This window comes from Lampetra fluviatilis, chromosome 20, assembly GCF_964198595.1.
Source record: "Lampetra fluviatilis chromosome 20, kcLamFluv1.1, whole genome shotgun sequence".
Taxonomy (NCBI): Eukaryota; Metazoa; Chordata; class Hyperoartia; order Petromyzontiformes; family Petromyzontidae; genus Lampetra; species Lampetra fluviatilis.
The window spans coordinates 1,145,500-1,167,085 of record NC_136294.1 but is presented as its reverse complement, the minus strand read 5'-3'; the positions used below and the strand labels follow the sequence as shown (position 1 = coordinate 1,167,085).

At 54.3% G+C, this 21,586-nt stretch overlaps 1 protein-coding gene across 1 annotated transcript; it reads left to right on the top strand.

The window, feature by feature from the left end:
* The first annotated feature begins 1,061 nt into the window (after positions 1–1,061).
* RGSL1 (regulator of G protein signaling like 1) lies at positions 1,062–21,205 on the top strand. Its single transcript, XM_078865305.1, has 21 exons — positions 1,062–1,158; positions 3,081–3,154; positions 4,530–4,604; positions 5,572–5,701; positions 6,519–6,617; positions 7,055–7,225; positions 8,752–9,476; positions 10,274–10,558; positions 11,381–11,443; positions 11,567–11,795; positions 12,794–12,904; positions 13,714–13,831; positions 14,505–14,698; positions 15,884–16,001; positions 16,532–16,604; positions 17,009–17,156; positions 17,441–17,675; positions 17,890–18,028; positions 18,822–18,946; positions 20,143–20,267; positions 20,972–21,205. Exons 1-21 carry the CDS (start codon positions 1,098–1,100, stop codon positions 21,133–21,135), a joined length of 3,462 nt encoding a protein of 1,153 aa, XP_078721431.1. The 5' UTR covers positions 1,062–1,097; the 3' UTR covers positions 21,136–21,205.
* Positions 21,206–21,586: the final 381 nt, after the last annotated feature.

The window sequence follows — 21,586 nt, the reverse complement described above, 5'->3', positions numbered from 1 at the left end:
GTACCAAATGGAAATTCCTCCGGTATAGCTATTGAAGGCTTCACGAACTATGTGGTCAAAATAGATGTTAAATAATGTGAGTGCCGGAGGACATCCCTGTCGCACCCCAAGGTGTACAAGGAATGGCTCCGACTCCCGGCCACGTAGTTTTACCCGGGCCCGCTCACCATCATGAAGGTCCTTAATGATCGTGAGCAGAGGGTCAGGGACCCCGAAAGCACGAAGAACAACCCAGAGCGCAGGCCTACTGATGGTATCATAGGCCTTGACCAGGTCAATAAAGCAGAGATGTAGGTCTTGTTGGAATTCCCTACACCTCTGCTGTAGCAGACGGACTGAAAATATGGCATCTGTGCAGGACCACCCTTTCCTGAAACCGCAATAGGGCTCCGCAAGCCTCTCCTCAGCGTGCCTGGCAAGGCGATGTTGAATAATCCACGACCGCTTCAGGTCATCGTCACCGGTGTTGTTAGCCGAGGGCGGGAATCGAACTCGGGTAGCCGGGTTCGTTGCGCGGCGCACGGGAACCGCTACAGCCGCGCTCCTCCCTCACTGCCCCCTCGCACCCCCCCACTGCCCCGCCCCCTCACCGCCCCCTCCCTCCCCCCACTTCCCGAGGGTCTTGGCCCCGGTGCGGCCCAACAGTGGCCCCACACTCTCACCCTCCCTCACACTCTCTCACACTCACTCACACTCTCACACACTCTCTCACACTTCCTACACTCTGACCCCCCACTCCCCACACTACTTTCTCTCTCACTCTCTCACACCCCCCACTCCCCACACTGCTCTCTCTCTCTCTCACACGCCTTGACACTCAACTTTCACCGCCCTGCACCTTCTCTTTAAGCTGTCGCAGTCACCGCCACTCGAACTCCTCCTCTATGTCTTCTGACCCCCTTGAGAGGGGGCCGACCCTCTTACACAGGGAGGGTGGGGGCTCTGGGGTCCCTGTGCCTCTCGGTGTGGGGTTCCGCTACTGTCGAGACGCGATGCAGGATGGTGAGTGTGTCTTTCTCTCTCTTCTCTTGTGCGTTCTAGAGGCGATGCAGGATGGTGAGTGTGTCTCTCTCTCTCTCTTGTGCGATCTAGAGGCGATGCAGAATGGTGAGTGTGTCTCTCTCTCTCTCTTGTGCTATCGAGACGTGATGCAGGATGGTGATTGTCTCTCTCTCTTGTGTACGATTCAAGTTCTGTCCGAGTCGAAGGGATGCCGCTTGTTCCGCAGACCCCCCGTTGTGATGCTTCTTCCCGTTCACAACAGCAGCGTGCGATGAGAAACGAAGTCGTTCGTCCACTGTTGTATGAAGATCTCATGCACACGTCCCGTCGGTCGACGTGGGTCGTTTGACCATACTTCACCACGCTGGTCAGCGCCGGTTGATGGAAAATGATGCTCAGGAACCGGTTTGAGACGACATCGTCCGTACGCTGATGTCAGCCGCAGTCGGGGAATCGAACTGGGGGAGGCGAGTTGACGGGGCGGTGCGTGCTCACCACCGCGCCACCGCTCCACCAGGACTGATGTTCATCACCGTCATCGGCCATGGTCTATCCACTGCTGGGGGAAGGCCTCTCCAAGCTGTCGCCATCCACCCAGCGCCTGCACACGTGATGGGTTTATCGCTCCATCTCCTCGGGGGTCGTCCTCCAAGACACGCTTCACTCCGTGGTTACCAATCTGTCACTATCCTTGACCATCGGCCACGGTCAGCGAGTGTTTAAACTAAGCGAGCCTACTTGCTGTGCCTCCCATTGACGAGACGACGCCGTCCCGTAGTCTCTCACATCGGCAAACAGAACAATGCAATCGGTGGACAATCCCCGCGTGATCCATCAACCCAGGCCTCCAGGGGGGCGCCGTGTTCACCCGTGGCCAGGTCCGACGTGGTCGCGCTTCGCCAGCCGCAGCGCGCTTGGCGACCTGCGACGCGTGTGGAAGGGTCTGGGGCACGAGTTGAACCCAGGCGCGCTGCGGTGTGGGGCTCAGACGGGAGCTGGGGGGTCGATATCGGAGCCGGACACTGACTGATGGTTGCTAGGCAACTCGAGCACGGCTCAGTTGCTGCGGCTCGGGCCATGCGACGGTTGGGTAACCGGTGGTGCTGTAACACTTTTTTTTATTTTCACTATTTAAAGCGTTTTTTTTATTTTAGCAGGTCAGGCCCACTGAAGTATACTGCTCTCTTTCAGCAGCGTCCTGGCGATCGCACGAAGTGGATTATTGTCATGTGGAAATGTATAGCAACAGCCAAACACTCCCCACGTGCGATGTTGATTCTACGGGAAGAGGAACACGCAAACACCAAATATACAGCAGCAGCAGCAGCACGCGTCAAGGTCGGGATCGAATCCACGACCTCCCGCGTACCAGGCGAGGGAGCTAACATCTCACAGCCACACACAAATATACAGCAGCAGGCATCGTCAGCGTCGGGGTCGAACCCACGACCTCCCGCGTACCAGGCGAGGGAGTCAACATCTCTGCCACCGCGACGCCCACGTGGTGGCGTGGAGGGGCATCGACGCGTTAACGCAAAGAGCGAAGTCCTCTTAGTACTATCTTTAATCGAGGAGTTATGTTACCGTGCACCAGAAGAGAGTCCTGCTACATTGGCCCAATTCCCGTTCACTTTACAACGTTATCCATGTGCTGAGATAGTCCTCTACACATGTACAGGTACCCCGCGAAAATAATTGGGAGAAATTACAGCTCGCAGCAAGACGCGTCATGGGTTCGATTTCCGACTTGGGAAGCTTTCTCTGCGGCGTTTCTATGCTGCACCGCCTGTTCTGCAGCGGTTTTCGACGGGCTCTCAGAATTGTTTTCCCCGCAGCCAAACCCACACACACACAGTGGAGCTGGCATTGAACCAAACATTCCAAGGCTGAAAAACTATACCTGGAAATTACTGAATTAGGATCACACAGCAGCAGCGAAATCGACCTCTCCTGCTAGTATTCATCTTTGTTGGCTTCTCTTAGCCAGTGGGGGAAATTCCACATTCCGGTGACAGGTGCAAGTATATCCATAAGGTGTAGGAGCACAGTTAATGATTATTGTTGTTTTGTTATTGCAGGACGCACATCCCTGGCCGCTCTGTTGGAAGATGAGATATTTGTGGAATTTTTCAACATATTTCTCAACCTCCCGGTGAGTGTGAGCCCACGCTAAGACAACTGAACGTGTCTTCCATCGTGCAGGGGGGGGGGGGGTCGGAGGGGGTAATAATGGCCGTGTCATGTATACCAATACCGGGGCCGCAACGCTGAGTTACTGGGTTCGAATCCATGTATCGCCCTCTCAAGTGCAGAGAGTTGATGGTGTCAGCCTCGTCACCAATGACTGCCTCCAACAACAAATCGCATCACAAGTTGTCTCGCTTCCAGCTATGAGGTCTAAAAGTTGTTTTGCCATGCGGCAGTGTGCTCACGAGACACGCTGATGCCAACGAATGTGAATACGAGGCAACTGAAGGGACCCCCCAAGTAGTTCTGCAATGTCTACTTCCAGACGCCATTCTCAGACACGGGATATTTCATAGGCGTCCTGAGACGGGTACGGATATTGTTCAGCCCAGAGCCGAGTTTGCAAACGTGCGCTATGACAATGCTGCGTGTGTACAGTAGGAGTCTAGGTGTGCAACTTTAATACAACTGGGGAAGGCCGCACGGAGCTGTTTATGAAACATTTCGGCCGACTTGTCGCGGCGGGCTCGCGTGTGCGTGCTGCAACACGAATAGCGGCGGACTTTGTTACAATTTAACCCACATTCGGTTAATGTTTCGTCGAATAATTATCCAAGGTCACCGAGTCCGCAGACTCAGGGGAGCCGAACCGGTCTCAGTTTGGTCAGTCGTCGGTTGAAATTCCACGTTCCCTTGACGAGGCATCTGTCTCGTACCGGGATGAGTACCGGCGTCTCGGTGAGGACACGAAGCGACGCGCGGATTTGTGATCGTCGATGCGTGCGACAGTGAGGACCGTGGCCTCCCCCAGGGATGGTGACGGCCTTCATCCAGCAGTAGATAGGCCATGGCTTAAGATGACGATGAGTTGATTTTCAGAAAGGAAAGAGATGAACTTGAAAGGGAAAGTAGTAAGCAAATCTGACAGTTATAGCAGGACAGACACCAAAGACAAAGATCTCCCGTGTAGCCTTAACAGACTGTTGGGGCAAGTGCTGCTAGCGAGCGCCTATGAAGGAGGGAACGGTACACGAGGAGGTGGGTGGCCAGCACCTTTCCCGGCCACCTTTGTCTCCCCAGTGGCGATGTTTATACACCGCACCATGTACTCATTTGAGGCTTAGTAGACCTCGGGGAGGCGCAGGACCGGTTCAGATAATCGTCAAGACAGACACCACAGACAGACAGACACACGGACAGACATGCAGCACGTAACATCAGACAAATGTGGGGAAGGACAGATGGACAGCGACCCAGGCAGGCAGACTGAATGATGACGAAAAGGCAGGGTCCCTGTGCACTGCCTGCTCACTCCTCCCTGTGCGCTCTCTGCAATGCAGGTGTTTGGGCAGAGGGCGTTTTACCTGCCGGGAGAACGCACCTGGGCTTTCCAGCCCAAGCTGCCATCTCACCTGGTGACATACACATTAACACACTAATACAGAGACAAAGGTCCCCCGTATAGACTGCTCAGATTATTGGGGCAAGTGCTGAGAGCGAGCTGCTATGAAGCACGGCCAGCACACGAGGGGCGTGCCAGCACCATGCATGCCCAGCCGCCTTTGTCTCCCCAGCGCTGATGTTTTTACAGTACTCGGTACTCATTTGAGTCTGAGCTGACCTAGGGGAGGCCCAGGATCAGATTCAGATATTCGTCACTGATGTTGGCGTGAGCGGGAATCGAACTGGGCTCGCCGGGTTCGTAGCGCAGCACGTTAACCGCTACATTACCGCTCCCCACACACACACACGTACAGATACACAATCGCATACACACAGACAAGCACATCAAGTTTAACTCTCATTTATCCAAGGGCGGATTATCCGGCTTGTGGTTGACCCGTGCTTGCGAAAAATATAAATATTATTGGGTCTTTCGGTAAAGTCACGTAGACAGGTTCAAAGAAAAAAAAATACGACGTTTTGATCGTAACACAAGCAATCTCCTGATGACGATTGCTTGTGTTGCGATCGAAACGTCGTAGTTTTTTGTTATTTCTTGTTCTTTTCTTTGAACCTATCTACGTGACTTTACCGAAAGACCAAAGAATATGAATTCCTGCAGTCACGAAAGCTTTAAGTCAAGTTTGCGTGTCTTTCTCTCCCCGTGGCCTCGTGGGTTTTTCTCCGGGTCCTCCAGTTTTTCCCTTCACCTGTAGAATTAACGCCTTTAGAGCATCCGGCTGCTATAATTTACCACGTGACGATAAGCCACTTGGTTGAGCTATCGTTTGCGATCGCCAGGTCGCTTCTGAAAAACATCTACATTGTAGCTCAGTGGGCCTTACCTAGTGAAATTAAAAATAAAACTGTAAAAAAATTCTTCGTGAAAATAATCGACCCTGTCGGGAAAACTTCCGCGGATTTCTACCGCGACTCCAGGAGCTGAACGCCGCCGGGCTGCAGCAGTGGCTGCAGCAAGAGCGACTTCCCCTGTTCGTGCGCTCGGAGCTCAGCGTGGAGATGGCGCTGTGCAAGGAGATGCTGGCGGCTCCGCTCGCCTACACCGCCGGTGAGCCGCGGGGGACTGGTTCGCATCAGGGCCAGGGCTAGCGGTAGCGTGTGTGCTCGCATGCGTGTCTGTGCGTGGGTGGGTGGAGTAGAGTGGAGTGGTAGGGAGCGCTTGCCCTCAACAGTCTGCTCAAGACGAAACGGAGGGTCTGTTTTTTCATCATTTTGATACTGGCAAAAAGGTGCCATAGATATAACTGCTCAACCCGAGCTATACATTATGTGTTACTTGCATTGTCTTTGTACTGTTCGCCGTTTGAGGTTCTCTGATCTAACACTGGCGGTGAGACTAGGCCATGAAGAAAGCTGTCTCTGGTGTAAGCCAATCAGTTTCCAAGACAATGCATATATTATCAGAGCATGCTTGTTTGCACATTTAGCCACAAGTACGTGTGGTTAATGCAGACTTGATGCCTTGTGAAATATATTTATTTGATATTTGAGCATGTTAACATCTGTTTTATTGCCTGCAATGGTAAAATATATTCTTATTTTTTCTGTGTGTAAGTGTATGCGTTTCTGTTTGTACTGCGCTGCGAACCCAGTGACCCAAGTCCGATTCCTGCTCACGACCGACAAAAGTGGTGAATATTGGAACCCGTCCTGGGCCTCCCCTAAGTTGACTCAACCTTATATGAGTACCTCGTGCGGTGTGTAAAACATCAGCACTGGGGAGACAAAGGCGGTCGGTCGTGGTGCTGGCCACCCACCCCCTCCCGTGCCGTGCCTACCTTCGTAGTTGCTACTCGTGAACAGCACTCGCCCCAACAGTTTGTTAAAGCTACACGGGGGATCTTTGTCTTTGTCTGTCGCCATAGACCCCACAGAGGTGAAGGCGGAACGCAGTCGCCTCCACTCGTGCGTGGGCAACCCGCGGGGCATGGCTCACCTGCGGACTCACCTGAGGCACACGCAGGGTACAGAGATTCTCACCTGCACGCTCACCTGCACGCTCACCTCCACGCTCGCCTCACCCCTTGACCTCACAGCCTCAACTCCGCCCTCACCTCTACCCTCACCAATGTTCTCACCTGCACTTTCACTTCCACGCTCACCACCACCTTCACCTCCAACAGTACCTCCACCCTCACCTGCACCCACCTGGGACCCTTACTACATCGTCGTCGTCATCATCATGATGATGACGACGACGATCAGGGATACATTTCCCAAAGCCCTGGACCCGACCATCCTGACGGGCAGGGCGTCGATGAACTTTCTGGAATTCAGCCCTGGACAGCTCCTGCCGAAATAAAGCATGCGTTGAAGACCTGAGACCCTGCATTGAGGACGCGTCACCCTTCCACCAGTCTCCTCCAGCCCTGAGCCCGAGCTCCCCCCACCGCGTGTGCAGGAGGAGAGATGCTGGAGTTCTGGGCGGCGGTGGAGAGGCTGCGCCGGGCGGAGGAGGCCGAGGGGTCGCGGGGTCCCCGCTACCACGGCCTCCTGAGGGCCCTGGCGGCGCGACACCTCCGGGAGCCATCGTCCGTGCTGCGAAGCTGCGTGCCCGGGCCCAGCGGCACGGGTAGGGGCGGACACGGGTAGGGGCGGACACGGGTAGGGGCGGACACGGGTAGGGGCGGACACGCACGCGCGCCGGCACGAGCGGCAGAAGTAGCAGCCAGAGGCCAGGCACCATCGCTCCGGGCCCTATCCTACTGCGACTCTTAGGGGCCGTCCATAAATGACGTCACGCACCTAGGGGGGGGGGTCAGATATTTGTGACGATGTGTGACGAGGGGGGGGGGGTTTGAGAAATGTGACGTCACATCAAAATGCGTAACTTTAAATAAATATAGACAACACGTTCTACTTAATTTGACGGTTTAATAAATGTTTCTCCTACAACATCAGAGTGCAGCGCCACATTAAATACGCACTACAATGACAATAGTTTAAAGCGATTTGAAGCATGTTTTATTTTCAAAATAGAAATATGGTTTGGGGGGGGGTCTGACTTTTTGTGACACCGTGTGACGAGGGAGGAGGGTTAAACGTCCAAAATCGCGTGACGTCATTTATGGACGGCCCCTTAATCCTCGTAGTGGTGGTATTAAGAGTAGCCCTCGCACGTGCAGTAGCCCAGAGCAGTAGTGCTAGCCAGAGGTCCACAGTCATAGTTCTAGCCCCAGCGCCATAGCTACAGAAGTCGTACTAATTGTAGCCCCAGCACGAGCAGTAGTATTAGCTATACACCTGTAGTCCCAGCCAGGGTGCGATTTTTCGCTCGCTCGATATTTTCCCGAACGCCACGAGGCCAACTTCAAATCGGGATTGTCAGCATAAGGCACTACCACGAGAGTAGCACGTACGCCGGTCTGTAACAATCCCAAATCATTGCAACCTATATCCCTACAGCAGTCGCTGTAGTAGTTGTACTTTAGCCATAGACTTAGCTGTGACGCTAACCCCAACACTATCGGTCATGCGCTAGTGATAGTCCTCTCGCTGACTCGAGTATGAGCATGGACGGTAGACGTCGCTCCAGCACTAGCTCCAGCACTAGCTCCAGCGGTAACCCCAGCACTAGCTCCAGCACTAGCTCCAGCGGTAACCCCAGCACTAGCTCCAGCGGTAGCCCCAGCGGTAGCCCCAGCAGTAGTTCCGGCACTAGCTCCAGCACTATCTCCAGCACTAGCTCCAGCACTAGCTCCAGCACTAGCTCCAGCAGTAGCTCCAGCAGTAGCTCCAGCACTAGCACTAGCAGTAGCTCCAGCACTAGCTCCAGCACTAGCTCCAGCACTAGTTCCAGCACTAGCTCCAGCACTAGTTCCAGCACTAGCTCCAGCACTAGCTCCAGTAGTAGCTCCAGCACCAGCTCCAGCACTAGCTCCAGCACTAGCTCCAGCAGTAGCTCCAGCACCAGCTCCAGCACTAGCTCCAGCACTATCTCCAGCACTAGCACCAGCACTAGCTCCAGCGGTAGCTCCAGCGGTAGCCGTAGTCCTGTGCGTAGCGGTGGCCCTCAACCCCCCAACAACAGCAGCAGCAGCAGTCCGAGCCCTCCACTCGACGTCGCCGACTCTGCGTGTCGCTGCGTTTCCTCGACAGCGCCGCGCGACCGCGCCCGGCTGCTGCGGGCGGCGCAGGGCGAGGCGCTGTCGCAGCTGCGTGGCTACTGGGTGCCGCGGCTGCTCCGCCACGAGCGGTGGCGGCGCGAGTGGCGCGCGAGCCTCGCTCCCGGCTCGGTCGACGGCGACGGCGACGGTGGCGATGACGCGGCGACCCCTGGAAGCCGGGGTCACGACGATCGCGGGTCATCCTCGACGGCAGCCGATCTGCCTCCGTCGTGCGTTCACCACCACCACGACCGCCACCACGACCGCCACCACGGCCACCACTACCAGCACCAAAGCTGCAAGGACCTCGGCAACTACCGTGCCTACGACTACGACCGTCCAAACTCACCGAAGGGACTGCGCGACGACGCGCGCTCACCTGCGCGCGACGGCGGTTGTCGCTTTTCCTGGGGCGAGGCGATGAGGACGTCTGACGCAGCAAGGGGGTCCAAGCGGCACGGATCGAACCCCTGGAGGACGGGAGGACCCCGCCGATGGCCGGACCCCTCTCCAGCGGTCAGAGAGATAGGACGGGAGATCCTACGTCCTGAGATGGGGGGCCAGCCCCCCGAAACGGAAGCCCTGCGATCCGCCCTGGCCTGCGACCACTTTGCAGGGGGTCCCCTCCTGGCGTTCCTGGAGGCGCGGGGCCACGGAGAGCCCCCGCGGCTTCTCTTCTGGCAGGAGGCGGAGGGGTTCGCGCGCCTTGCCACGCGTGTACGTGCCCCGCCGTCGTGTCCCGCAGTCGTGTCTCTCTGTGCTGTCTGTGTGAAGATAAATAACGCGTTCAGAAATGCGGCATTGCCCGCTGTTGGTAACGTATTAACAATCTGCGCCTCCGACGGGCACGGTTGGCTACGTACGGTGCAAAAGAGGGCTCCACATACGGTACCTACAAGTATAGCCAAGTGTATTTGCGCAGTATTTGTTTGGTATCAGAATCGGAATCTTGATTTAGACTGGAGGAATCCGATGAGCGACAAAGCTCTTACAGCTGTCCAGGAGTTTGTCCTGCCTGGTTACTAAAGACGGATCACAGTTACAACCCAGGACCTCGCCTACCAAATTAACGTCAGCAATTCAATAAGTCACACAGTCCGATAACAGAAAATAAAAACAACAGGCTCACGTTTTGGACGATGGCCCTTCCTTGAGCCTGTTTCAGATCAAAGGAGGGTCATAGCGGCTATTGCGGTTGCCCTACGAATTGACTCGTACCTGCCGTGGGGACGTGGAATTCCCACCACTCTCTCTGACCGAATAACAGGTGACGAGTGCCTGCCCACAAGCATTTCGACGTATTTTCCCTCTCTCTCGCTCTCTTATCTCGGATGGCATTTGAAGAGCAGGCGACAGCCGTGATCGCCGTGTGTCCAGTCTGGCCATCCGTTCTATGGCACCGCAGCGTCCGTACCTCTCGCGTGATCGTGCACTGGGCAGTGGTCAGTTGTCGTGACGAGCACACCGCACTCTGACCTGCTCTGAGCTCGCGTCGCCGTTCATCCGACCCGCAGGATCCTGGCAGCGACCCCTCCCTTCACGAGCTGCTCTCGCAGGCCGCCGAGCGTGTCTGGAGGTCGGGGCTCGCGTGCGGGGTCACCCTAACCCGGGGTCAGGTCGGGGTCGCGTCGTCACCGCCGCCGCCACCCGCCACTCTGCCCCACACGCTTGGTCCTGCCCTGGCGGGAGAGGCGTCCGTCGTGTCTCCACCCCGACGTCTTCTCTCCTCGCTGCTCGGAGCGACGCCGGGGGCGGCCGTGTCGCTCCGACTCGCGGACGCGCAAAGACGCATGGGTCAGGTGACCCTGGGGGTTGGGTGGTGGGCGGATGTGGGGTCAACTGTAGTTGCAATCACAGCAGCGGCATTGTCGGCTGAAATTACAATCACGTAACTCTTGCAATTCAGTATCATTACACCGTCACGATTGTAATTGATGGGTTAGACTCCAGGTCTCAGCAGTAGCGGCTCCTGCAAAATCTCTCAGGGGGGGCAAATGTCTGGATGATTGATAAGGATAAGGTCCACCCATGCAAAGGATAATTTAACAGCTTAAGCATGTAAAGGCAACTTCACTTCTTTAATATTAATGAAAAATAAAGTGACTCTTACAATACATCTTGTTTGTTTCTATACTCACTATTAATACAATCCACTCAAGTTTCTTTTATTAAAGATTCCACTAGGTGGCGACAAATAATATTGTTGGATGCAACGTGCTTACGTATGATGACGTAAGCACGTTATTGCGAGCCCTCCCGGAAGCCATAGAGAATGCATTGCAACGCCCCCCGTTCGAAAAAAAACATCTTTGAATGTAAGTCTATGGGGCCACTCGGGGCGATTCTCAGCCGGAGTGAAATCGCCCAAAAAGAGGCGGTACTCCACAGAACGTGACATGACGCTGATTGGACTATATCCAGAGGCACAGTGACGGCTAGCGTGACTCTGTGGTTGAATGACATTGGTGGTGCGTCGCCCAATCGCCCTAATGAAGAAACCGCCCCTGGGTCTCAGCCACCCGTGAGTAACCCAGGCTCTTTCTAGGCCAACGAGCTTGATGACAGCTCGTCTCCTGGCGTTTTCGGTGCCTGCGATGACGTGTCCATTTGAACGTTTTCAGGAGCTGGGGCCGGCGTTGGCCGAATTTGTGGACCGAGACATCGCGCTGTTTGTGAAGACAGCGGTGAGATGAGCATTGCTTCACCGGACAGCTACCTCATCACAAAGTGGATGATCCCTGGGAGAAGCCCAGATACAGGTGGCCACCCGATTTATGCGGCTTGCTCCGTGCTGCTTTGTTCCTCAGGCAACGGTCAAGTGTGACCCCTGTACCCCACGAGAGGTCACGGAGGCGGCTGACCCCAGCCCGGAGGACGAGTGGCGATGGCGTGCGTCGGAGGCCGAGGGCCTCGCTTGGACCTTCTCGGGCCCGGTGAGCGAGGAGCCCGACGCGGGCAGCTGGGAGGGAGACCCCTGGCACCGGACGGGGAGAGCGGAGGGGGCGGCTGAACTCCCCCCAAGAGAAGGGGATGACGGTAAAGGGTCACCACCATCAGGGGAGTCACTCCGGTTAATTCATTTATTTCTTAAAAAGCCACTCTTTTCCCATTTTCTGTCTCATATTCCCGAATGTACAGGCGGACACACGCAGCAAGAATTCCCGACACGTGCGCGCGTTTGTCCTCGGAGTTATTTAATTGGCGGCAATGACGATGGCGGGCGCTCCAAGCGGCACAACGAGAAGACGTCGCACGGCGCACGTGGCGCGTTGTGACGTCGCGCGATGACGTCATCGCTCTAGCCGGCTGAGAGATAATTCGTGGGGCACTGGCTGGTTTTCATTTCCGCGTTTTGGGATAACCACTTCATCAATTTGGCCACTTTTCTCCATTGTTAGTCCCCAATAGGAACACAACTCGATACAAAAATGTTGCTTAAAATACTGGATTGTGTTGACGAGCGTTACCGTATCCCCCAGGCCCCGCCCCTTGCAGGCCAGAGTGAATGCATTGATGCTTTCAACCTTAGATTGCAAAATGTCAAAAATACGAATACAACCCATTTCGAACTCTGCAGACGACAGTGCGTCACGCCGTGTCACAGAACTAATTCTGAAATCGGTTCAAAACCGACCTCTTTATTCACACTCGAGGCACACCATTTAATAATACTAATAATGTTATCAACTTTTAACACGCCACCGACGCACAGTATTTGCTCGCTCAAGGAGGAACTACAGACAAGCGGGAAGGCGACGACACGATAAGCCGGCACCAACTATCGCCCAAGCTCTGCGATCCTCTATATATTAAGGTGTCATCAGCCAAATATAATGCCCCAGCAAAGAAAATGAGTCGTACATTAATTGGACAAAATCGGACTAATTAGTTTTAATGCTCAGAACTGAATTACGTGAAAGGTCAGCATTAACCCTAATAACGTGTGGAGATGTGGACTCCATTCAGAGGTTCTTCATCCGGGATGAGAAACCCACCGCTGCAGTTACCCCCTCTTCCCTCCGCGGCGAGCGCAGGGGGATGGGCGTGGTCTTTCGAGGAGACTGTGAGAAGATGTCCAAGTCTCGCCGTGCGCATGCTGAGCGACAACTTCCAGCTGTACTACAGCAAGTGGAGCGCCACAGAGGGTACAGCGAGACGCGTCCGAGACGCGCAGAACACTCCAGCGGGCCGCCCTGACGGGGCGCCGCGGGGTGGCGAAATGTTAACTACCTCGCCTGGTATACAGGAGGTCGTGGGTTCGATCCCGACACTGACATCCTGCTGTATATTTGGAGTTTGCGTGTTCTCTATCACCGTGGTCGCGTGGATTTTTCTCCGGGTCCTCCGGTATTTTCCTCCACGTTTAGAAACACGCGCTTAAAGTGTTTGGCTGCTACAAAATTTCCACACGATGATGAGCCACTTCGTTGAGCTATCATTTGTTGTAGGGTCGCTTCTGAAAAAAATCTATATAACTCCATGGGCCTTATCCAGTGAAATAAAAAAATAAGTGCTTCAAATTGTTTAGTTTAAAAAAGGGCTGTGTTAAGAGATCTGAGATCCTCGCACAATCCAAAGATAAAGACACCCGGTGTAGGCTGTTGTGGCAAGTGCTCTGAGCAATAACTTATAAAGGCCGACAAAGTGTGCAAGGTGGTGTGGATAGCACCACGCCCAGCCACCTTTATCCACCACGTGCTGATGCTTAAACATCGCACCAGGTACCCATTTAAGGCTGAGTCGATCGAGAGGAGTCCCAGGAACAATTAATATATTCGCCACTTTTATTGGCCACGAGCGCGAATGAAATTCGGGTCGCCGAGCTCATAGCACAAATGTATGTTGAACTTCTTTTGCACCGTACGTAGCCAACCGTGCACTAACCGCCGCACTACCGCTCCCCGACAATACTCATGCACACGCACGCACGCACTCACGCACAACACGCACGCAGAAGACGCGAGGGGGACCGCTTCAGCGTCGCCATCCCCGATGCAGTTGGCCCGGAGGCTGCTGCCGCGTGTGCTGCAGCACAGAGGCCGCCTCCTGCGCAGGCCCCTGGCGCCACCTCGGTGAGGCGCCCAACCACGCGGCACACTCCCTGCCATCGGCACGGTGCACGCGCGACCAACCAACACGGCACTCGTTTCACGCCCAGCATGGTACAGCCGTCGTCACCGATATGTGGGGTACGACTGCATTTAACGTCGACCAAGACCTCCGGGCCGTGTGGCTCAGAGGTCAGAGCGCTGAGATCCTGGGTTCAAATCCAGGTGTCAGCCACCTGCGATCAAATCGCAGTCAGTTGATGATCTAAGCCCGGTCGCCAATGGCTTGACGACAAAAAAAACCCTCTCATACTCAACATGGTTCTGTACATAATCTGGCTAGATTTCAGCTGTGACCATTAACAACATTGGTTAGACCGTGATGCGACAAGAATTATACTCGGCGCCAGAGTAGGTCGAAAATAAACAGCACTGTTCCCTAACGTGTGTGCCAGAGGTCACTCCGGCCCACACGCTAGGGAGCGGAACGGAGCTACGTTAGAGAGCGGAGCTACCTCAGGATCTCCGAGGTAGCTCCGCGTTGTCAACTTCCGTTGCGGCGCCGTTCTCCACGACACGGAAGGGCCGCGCCGACTCCGCGAGACTTGCCCGGCGGATCCCCTCGTCTCGTGCCGCGACGCCGAATCGCGCCATCGTGGAGCGTGACCGCCGCTCCCGCCCCCCTCCGCACACGCAGGAGCTTGCGCGAGGCCCTGGGCGACGCAGGCCATGAGCCCTTCGTGGCGCTGCTGGCGCGAGGCCGCGGCGCCGACGCGGCCGTGGGGTTCTGGCGCGAGGCCGAGCGGCTCCGCCTGGCGCGAGGCCTCCACGAGGTGCGCGCCACGACGGCGTTCGTCCACGCGCGCTACTTCCACAGGGGACTCGACCCAGGTGAGGCTGGCAACGCGTGCGTGCGCACCTATGTTTAACTTCGTTCGCACCGTACGTAGCCAACCGTGCTAATCGGAGGTGCGGTGGGGTGGAAGACAACAAACTAAACGCAAAAAGCAGTTATAAAGAAATGAGTTTTCAATCGAGATTTAACAGTGCATAGCTCCCAGTGGCTGTCGAGTGTGCGGGCTTTGGTGACACTGACCAGGGGCCTGGAGGGAACCCAGGCGCCAGGCCGCATAGAGGGAGGAAATTGTAGCGCGGAGAATTAGTCAGCTTGTCGTGTCCGACCACCACCAGCGTCGGACTCGTGATGTGGCCCAGTCCCTAGTTCTGCTGAAGACCTCTATGTTGTACACTCGAAATGAAGGACGTGGGCAGGTGCTCCAAATTGAGGTCAAACACATTTATTGTGGTTAATCTGTGAGATGCAACAGCACGTGTGTCACACACGGCAATCCTCAACCGAGTCGCCATTAACCACGTGGCTGGTGTATCCAGGTGGTCATTCAATAACCCTGCCAGCCACCTACAGGCCCAACTCAGTCATCACATGCTGCTGTACACACATGCATTGATGCACTGCACAGCACATCAGGACTTTCACAGAACCACACTTTACTCCCTTGCTGCACAAGGAAATAATTAAAAGAGTGGTCCATTCCTAATGTGCCACATCTATGCTCCACGGCTGAGACCGATAGCTGCTCCGTAGGTCTCGGTCACCCGGTGGTTGCACGTCGTCGTCGGGATCGTTGGAGTAGCCCCACTTCCGCGCGTTGACCTTTGACCTGGCAACTCCCGTTCAATGCGAGTCGGGTGAGTGCGTCGACGGTCCAGTGTAAGCACATTGTGAGTGTGGAGTCGAGTTGCTATGAGGGACTTACTCGATAGAAAGTCGGCCAAATCGGTCACAGGGCGGCGGAAAATTTGCAACTAAAAAGCCAGCCAAGGTGATGACGTCACAAGGCACGTGCTGCTTGGCGTCTTCTTACGTGCGGTGGTGGAACGTAACTTTTAATAAAATACTTTTGAGGCCATAACGCGTGTTTGCAAAGTGATACTGAATCCATGCATATGCATGTTTTTTCTTCATAGTTTATATTGCATAACTGTGCCCGCCTCCCACCCCTCCCTCTTTTTTCCCGACCTCCCCCACCCCTCCCCCTTTGTGGGGGCCCCTAGCCGCCCTACTGCAGTGCAAGGCCCCCATCATGTTGGAGATCCAGGCGGCGCAGGTCGTGACGCCAGCTATGATCGCCACGGCACAGACCCACGTGTACCGCGTCATGGAGGCGACGTGGTGAGTGCAGAGGACCTGGGGTGTAGGGGACCTGGAGTGTAGGGGACCTGGGGGGCGTGGGACATGGAATCTGAGCAATAAGAGGCTTAGAAGGTCAGGGATACCCGAGACGAGTGATACAGGGATCAAGGAGATTGGGAAGCTGTGATCAGAGGGGTCTGGGAAACACGGGGTCTTGGAGCCCAGTGGTACTAGTGACGATGGTACTGAGGACTTAGCAGGGTGGAGGACCTGGATGATAATGGTCTCGTGGTTCATGGGTAGAAGTGACCTGGGGAGAAAGAAGATTGTTGAGACCGTAGGTACTGGAGAGGCAATTGGTACCAGGGACTAGAAGTCCTGGAGATCAGAGATCGTCTGTCGTACAGGAGGAGCAACGACGTTGGCTCGCATGTAGATGATAGGTGGATTGTTGCATTGCGAGACCGTGAGAAATAAAGAGGCTTTCATCACTTGAGGAGGCCTTCACGAAGCAACGGGCTGATCATGACCGAGGATAACGATGATGCACTTGTCTGTGGCTATTGCAGGTTCAAGATTTACCTCGACAGCTTCCCTGAAAGGTCATCAACCGCTGCGCAGCCAGGGGCCATCCCCAAAAAGGCACGGAAGAATTGAATAACTCTACACACACACACAACTGCCGGTCTTTTTATTGCGTCCTACCACCACAGTCATAGGTTTATCCAGTACAAGTATCGAACTCAATCAAATGGCCCCGTCTCTCGCCCTGGTAAAGTCCTCTATCGTGTATGGCTCAGACCAATAGTTGCTCCATGTTATGGGTTTCACTGCAGTGCCCACATCATTATAAGCAGATCCACGTTCGCACGTTGACTTTTGACCTGCAAGCTCCCCTTTGAAGCGAGTGTGTGGGCATGTGAGCGAGTCGGTGTGACCTGCCGGTTCCAATTCGACACATCACCACAGTGCTCGTGTCCTCCGTGCCCCTCTGTCTGACCCCCCCTCCCTCCCCCCGTCTCTGCCCCCACCCCCTCGCCGTGCAGAGCGTTGCCCGCGCTGCCCTGCGCCAGCTGGTGCGGAGCGTGGCGGGCCTCCTGGCGGCGCTGAGGGAGCCCGGCACCCGGCGGGACCTCGCCGCGTTCCTGGGAGCGCAGTTGCGGCGAGAGGAGGCGTTGCAGAGGGCCACCACGGGTACAGCGAGCTTCCACGCTACACGAGGCCCCGTGTCTAATGCCCATTTTCCACTGGCACATCCAAGCCATGCTGGTGCAGTGCATTAAAAAAAACGTAGAAACCACGATGTATTTATTGATCTTGATTTTTATCGTGACCTTGACATGACCTGCACACCGTACTTCGCCAACCGTGCTAATCGGAGGTGTGGGGGGAAGAACAACAAACTAAACACAAAGAGCAGTCCTTCTCTATGTGATGTTCAGTTATTCTCGTGTGTGGGGCGGGGGGTGGGAGAACAGGAGGCACCACCGCTCGCAGCGCGCTCCCCCGTGCTGGTGGCCGGCACCCCCCGCTGGCGGGAGGGGCCCCCCGTGAAACCACCTCTCGAACCGATAGCCGCTCGGCCCCCGTCAGCCGGACCTCAACGACGCCAGCGTCGGAGCAGCTGCTCACCACGAGGAGAACGGTGAATGACCAGAAGATCGTCGTCAACTTTCTCATGGAAGACTTTGCGTTTTTCCAAGAGGTCGAGAGGTGTGTCCTGCATGCACCTTCACGTCGTTATCAACATCATCATCGTCATCTTTACCCGCGTGACCTTCAGCATCGTCGTCATCGTCGGTCTTGAGATGTGGTTGCCTTCCCATGTTTGTCTCTCCACATACAAAACATTTATTTTGACAGCGCGTCAGCTCAGCTCTGACCATTCTCCTTCAGTGGGCCTATTCTTCTATTCCCCACCGCGTAGGTTCAAGGCCTTGGTGGATAGCAGTGCCGAGGCGGCAGCGGCCGGGATGGGCACGGTCATGGACGCAGCGTGGCTTCGAGAGAAGGCGGCCGTCGTTAGCCGCCTCTTCCTCGACTCGGAGGACCTCCCTGCGTGCAGGGTGAGGGGGAATCGGGGGCGGAAGGGGGAGACGCAGTGACAGGACGATTGGTGGACGCGGAGCCGCAGAACCATGAACGGAGGATTTGGAGATCTGCCACGTGGTCGGAACTGTGTAAAAGGCTCGCTCGCTGGAGTGATCTTCATTTAACATTTTAATAACGTGGATTGTTTCACCATCATCATCATCACGATTGTCGTAAATGTCAATGGATGCCCTCTCGTGGTAATAGGTCGCCATCTAAATTGTCAGAAATATGAATACTCATTATCCCCATCGTGAATATGTTCGGCAGTAACAGTGACACACACAACCTCCAACCCTCGCTGAAGGGAAGCGCTCCAATTAATGTTAATGAAATTGTTCACGTGAGCACAATAACAAGATTAAATATTCCTACTTTTCTTAAATAATAATAATCGTTTTGTATCCCTGGACAAACATTTGTACCACCCCTCACTAAATGCGGCCCGGCTGCATGTCCACAAAGACACCCCGTGTAGCCTTAACATACTGTTGGGGTAGGTGCTGTTAGTGAGCACCTATGAAGGTCAGCACGATAAACGAGGGGATGTGTGGCCAGCACCATGCCCGACCGCCTTTGTCTCCCCAGTGGCAATATTTACACACCGCACCAGGTACTCATTTTAGGCTGAGTCGACCTAGGGGAGGCCCAGGACCGGTTCAAATAATCGTCAATGGTTTTTGGCGGTGAGCAGGAATCGTACTCGGGTCGTCGGGTTCGTAGCGCAGCTCGCTAACCTCTGCACCATCGCTCCCCACACACACACAGGTGAACGTGTCACAGCATCCACGCGAGCAGGTGCTGGAGGCCGTGCGTTTAGGTCACGTGGAGCGTGGCCTCTTCTTCCCAGCTGTAGTCCACCTGCTGCCCAGCCTCATCTACTACTGGAGGAAGTAGGGGACCCACCACACAAGTGCCCAGAGTAAACCACGTGTCGATTTGAGGAAATCGTAGAAAAGAATTCCGATGGACAGATTTTGTTTTGTATCCGCTTAAAACGAGCAATGGGGTGGTGCTCCGTTCCATTGGTGGCCGTGAGCTGGTGCTGGAAATTTCGCATTCCTGTGGCGGTGGACGGACTTTGTGTCATCTCATGTCAGTCCCATGCCCTGTGGTCGTCAGGGCGTCACTGCTGCTGTCACGTTCCTCCAATTGTTCCTTTGCCAGAACTTGTTTGTTTTTGCAGCATGGCCCAGTTTATTCCACAATGTTGGGCAACTAGCCCTTTGGTAAAAACACATTTAAGATACAGCCTAGCATATTGCATGCTCATGCGACTGCTGTTAGAAGGGCCTCCGCTACAGGGAGCTCGAGAAAGTTCCTGGACAGGGTATTTATGGTGAATCTGAACGTAATTACCAAGGAAAGCCTTACTGAGTCACAGGACCTTTTCAGGAAGATCCTGCATTGGAATATTTGACCAATTCGAGTGTTAGGGGTGGTTTACTTTGTGTGGGGGGAAACCGGAGCACCCAGAAATGTCTACGTATACAAGGGGACACTACTCACTAGAGATCCGCGCAGGCATGCTGTACTGCCACCTTCTGCCCACGTTGCAGACCGGGATGCCAGTCTATATGAACGAAAACCCCGGAATTGTCATTGAAATGAATGGAGTTTCTTTGACAGCCTAAGAATCGTTCAAAGACATTCATTTAAACGGTGATTTTTTTTATATCCCATTTTAAATTAATGGGATTGTGGTGGTGATTTCAACAATCGCCAACACATATTATGAGGCAAACAAGGCTGCGCTGGGTAGGATGCGTGCAGGATTGCAGGAGTGCACGGTTATCGAGAAGCCATCGGTATGGTCTACACGAGTCCAACGACCAAGGGGAAGAGAAGGCCTAAGACCAGATGGCGGGACACTGTCAGGGCAGATCTTGGAGGTCGCAGCTGCAACAACTGGCAGAGGGCAGAGAGCATTGGCTAAGTGAGGTGGCACCAACGGCTCTGGCGATTATGACATGTTGAGCTTGATCTTAAAAGTGAACGGAGATTTCTTAAAGTGGGAATCGCCCGTTGAAGAATCGTAAACGCGACAGGAATCGCCCAGCGGTCGTCAACTCTTAATCCGTCTCTCCAGGTTCTGCAGCGAGAAGGCCCTGCGCACCTACCTGGGATTGGCCCCCTGGGAGCGAAGAGGACGACCCCAGGGAGGCCACGAGGAGGGGCTGCCTCACCCCGGCCGGTTGGTCATCTGCAGTGCAGGTGAACAGTGCTTCCCGGCTCCACAGTTGCGGCGATGAACTCTCCGGCTTTACCAGTTGTTGCCATCATCGCACTTGCTTTACTGGTTTGGTGAAGGTGATGTAGGTGGTCTTGTTTTAAGTTGGTCTTGTGTGCGTAGTCTAGTGAGGGGTGGTCTAGGAGAGGTGATGTGTTAAAACAGATCACAATTAACACATTCGCCAATAACCCTGCTTTATAACACGTGAACATAATTTGTACACGCAACATTTGTGCACTATGAAGGGCCATTGCCCGAACATTGCTTTTTTATATTTTTCCTTTTAAAGCCACACACAATGTTATTGATGAATGAGTTGAGTGTTGTGTAATGTGCTTGTGCACCACTGGCAATGCTGCAGCAGCATCACCAAATAATGTATCGATCAAAATCAGTGACGTGTAGGTCGTAGGCATGAAACTATTAATAACCCATGTGATTTGACAAATTGTCACACTTAGGGTTCGTGACTGCCCAGTTTTGACAGTTCTGTCTCCTACATTAAGAACAAGTTGATAACATTTGTGATATAGTTTATGTGAATTCTATAATGACCTATTCTCACACACAATTCGATGCACGTACCATATGCATGATAATCTATTTTAATCAATGTGTCATTGCACCGTCTAATATCTGCTCTGTTGGTCCATCGCTAAACAAAGTCCTCTTCTGTGCCCTTAAGATTTCGAGTTTACGACGCTGAGATTCAGCCTCTCCAAAGGAATGCAGCTCCTCCAACCCGTGAAGAGGGGCAAATCGAGAAGGGCACTTTCCCCACAACAGCTGCCTGACCTCCATGTGACACACAAGCCACATATCTACAGAGGTGCTCAACCATCCATGTGAATTACCCTAGTCGCAAACGCTGGTCCGCATATGCTGGTGACTGACCACTGGCTGTGTTACAGTGGCGAGTCTGGAGCGGCTCACTCGAGGCCTGTGGCTGTGAGAGGAGTTGAAGTCTCGTGGCTGAAGGTTCGTGATTTGTTGGGTTAGTGAGCGCCTCTCCCTATAAGAGGTGGTCAGATGAGAAAAGTCTCAAGAATAACGTATCCAGATGGTGCTTTAAGGAGAGAAACATGTTCAGACAAATGCTATCTTTGAGCAAGATCTCAATCAATAAATATGTCAATAAGTGCTATGTTTTGTTGGCGTGTTGTATTTCAAGCTGTTTTTAATTATGCATGATTGGACGGTATGCAATGAAACGATGGTGAATGAAAGATCCAAGAACACCATCAACGCCATTACTAAGACCTGGGGTCTGAGGCCCCGGGGTCAGAGGGGCGAGAGGGTT

Bases quoted from the DNA above. Each gene is read 5' to 3' on its own strand.
- RGSL1 (XM_078865305.1), top strand. From the start codon at position 1,098: ATGCAGAATGGTGAGTGTGTCTCTCTCTCTCTCTTGTGCTATCGAGAC. The intron at 17,676-17,889 runs GTGTGTCCTGCA...CCCACCGCGTAG, and splicing joins TTTTTCCAAGAGGTCGAGAG to GTTCAAGGCCTTGGTGGATA. The intron at 18,947-20,142 runs GTAGGGGACCCA...CCGTCTCTCCAG, and splicing joins CTCATCTACTACTGGAGGAA to GTTCTGCAGCGAGAAGGCCC.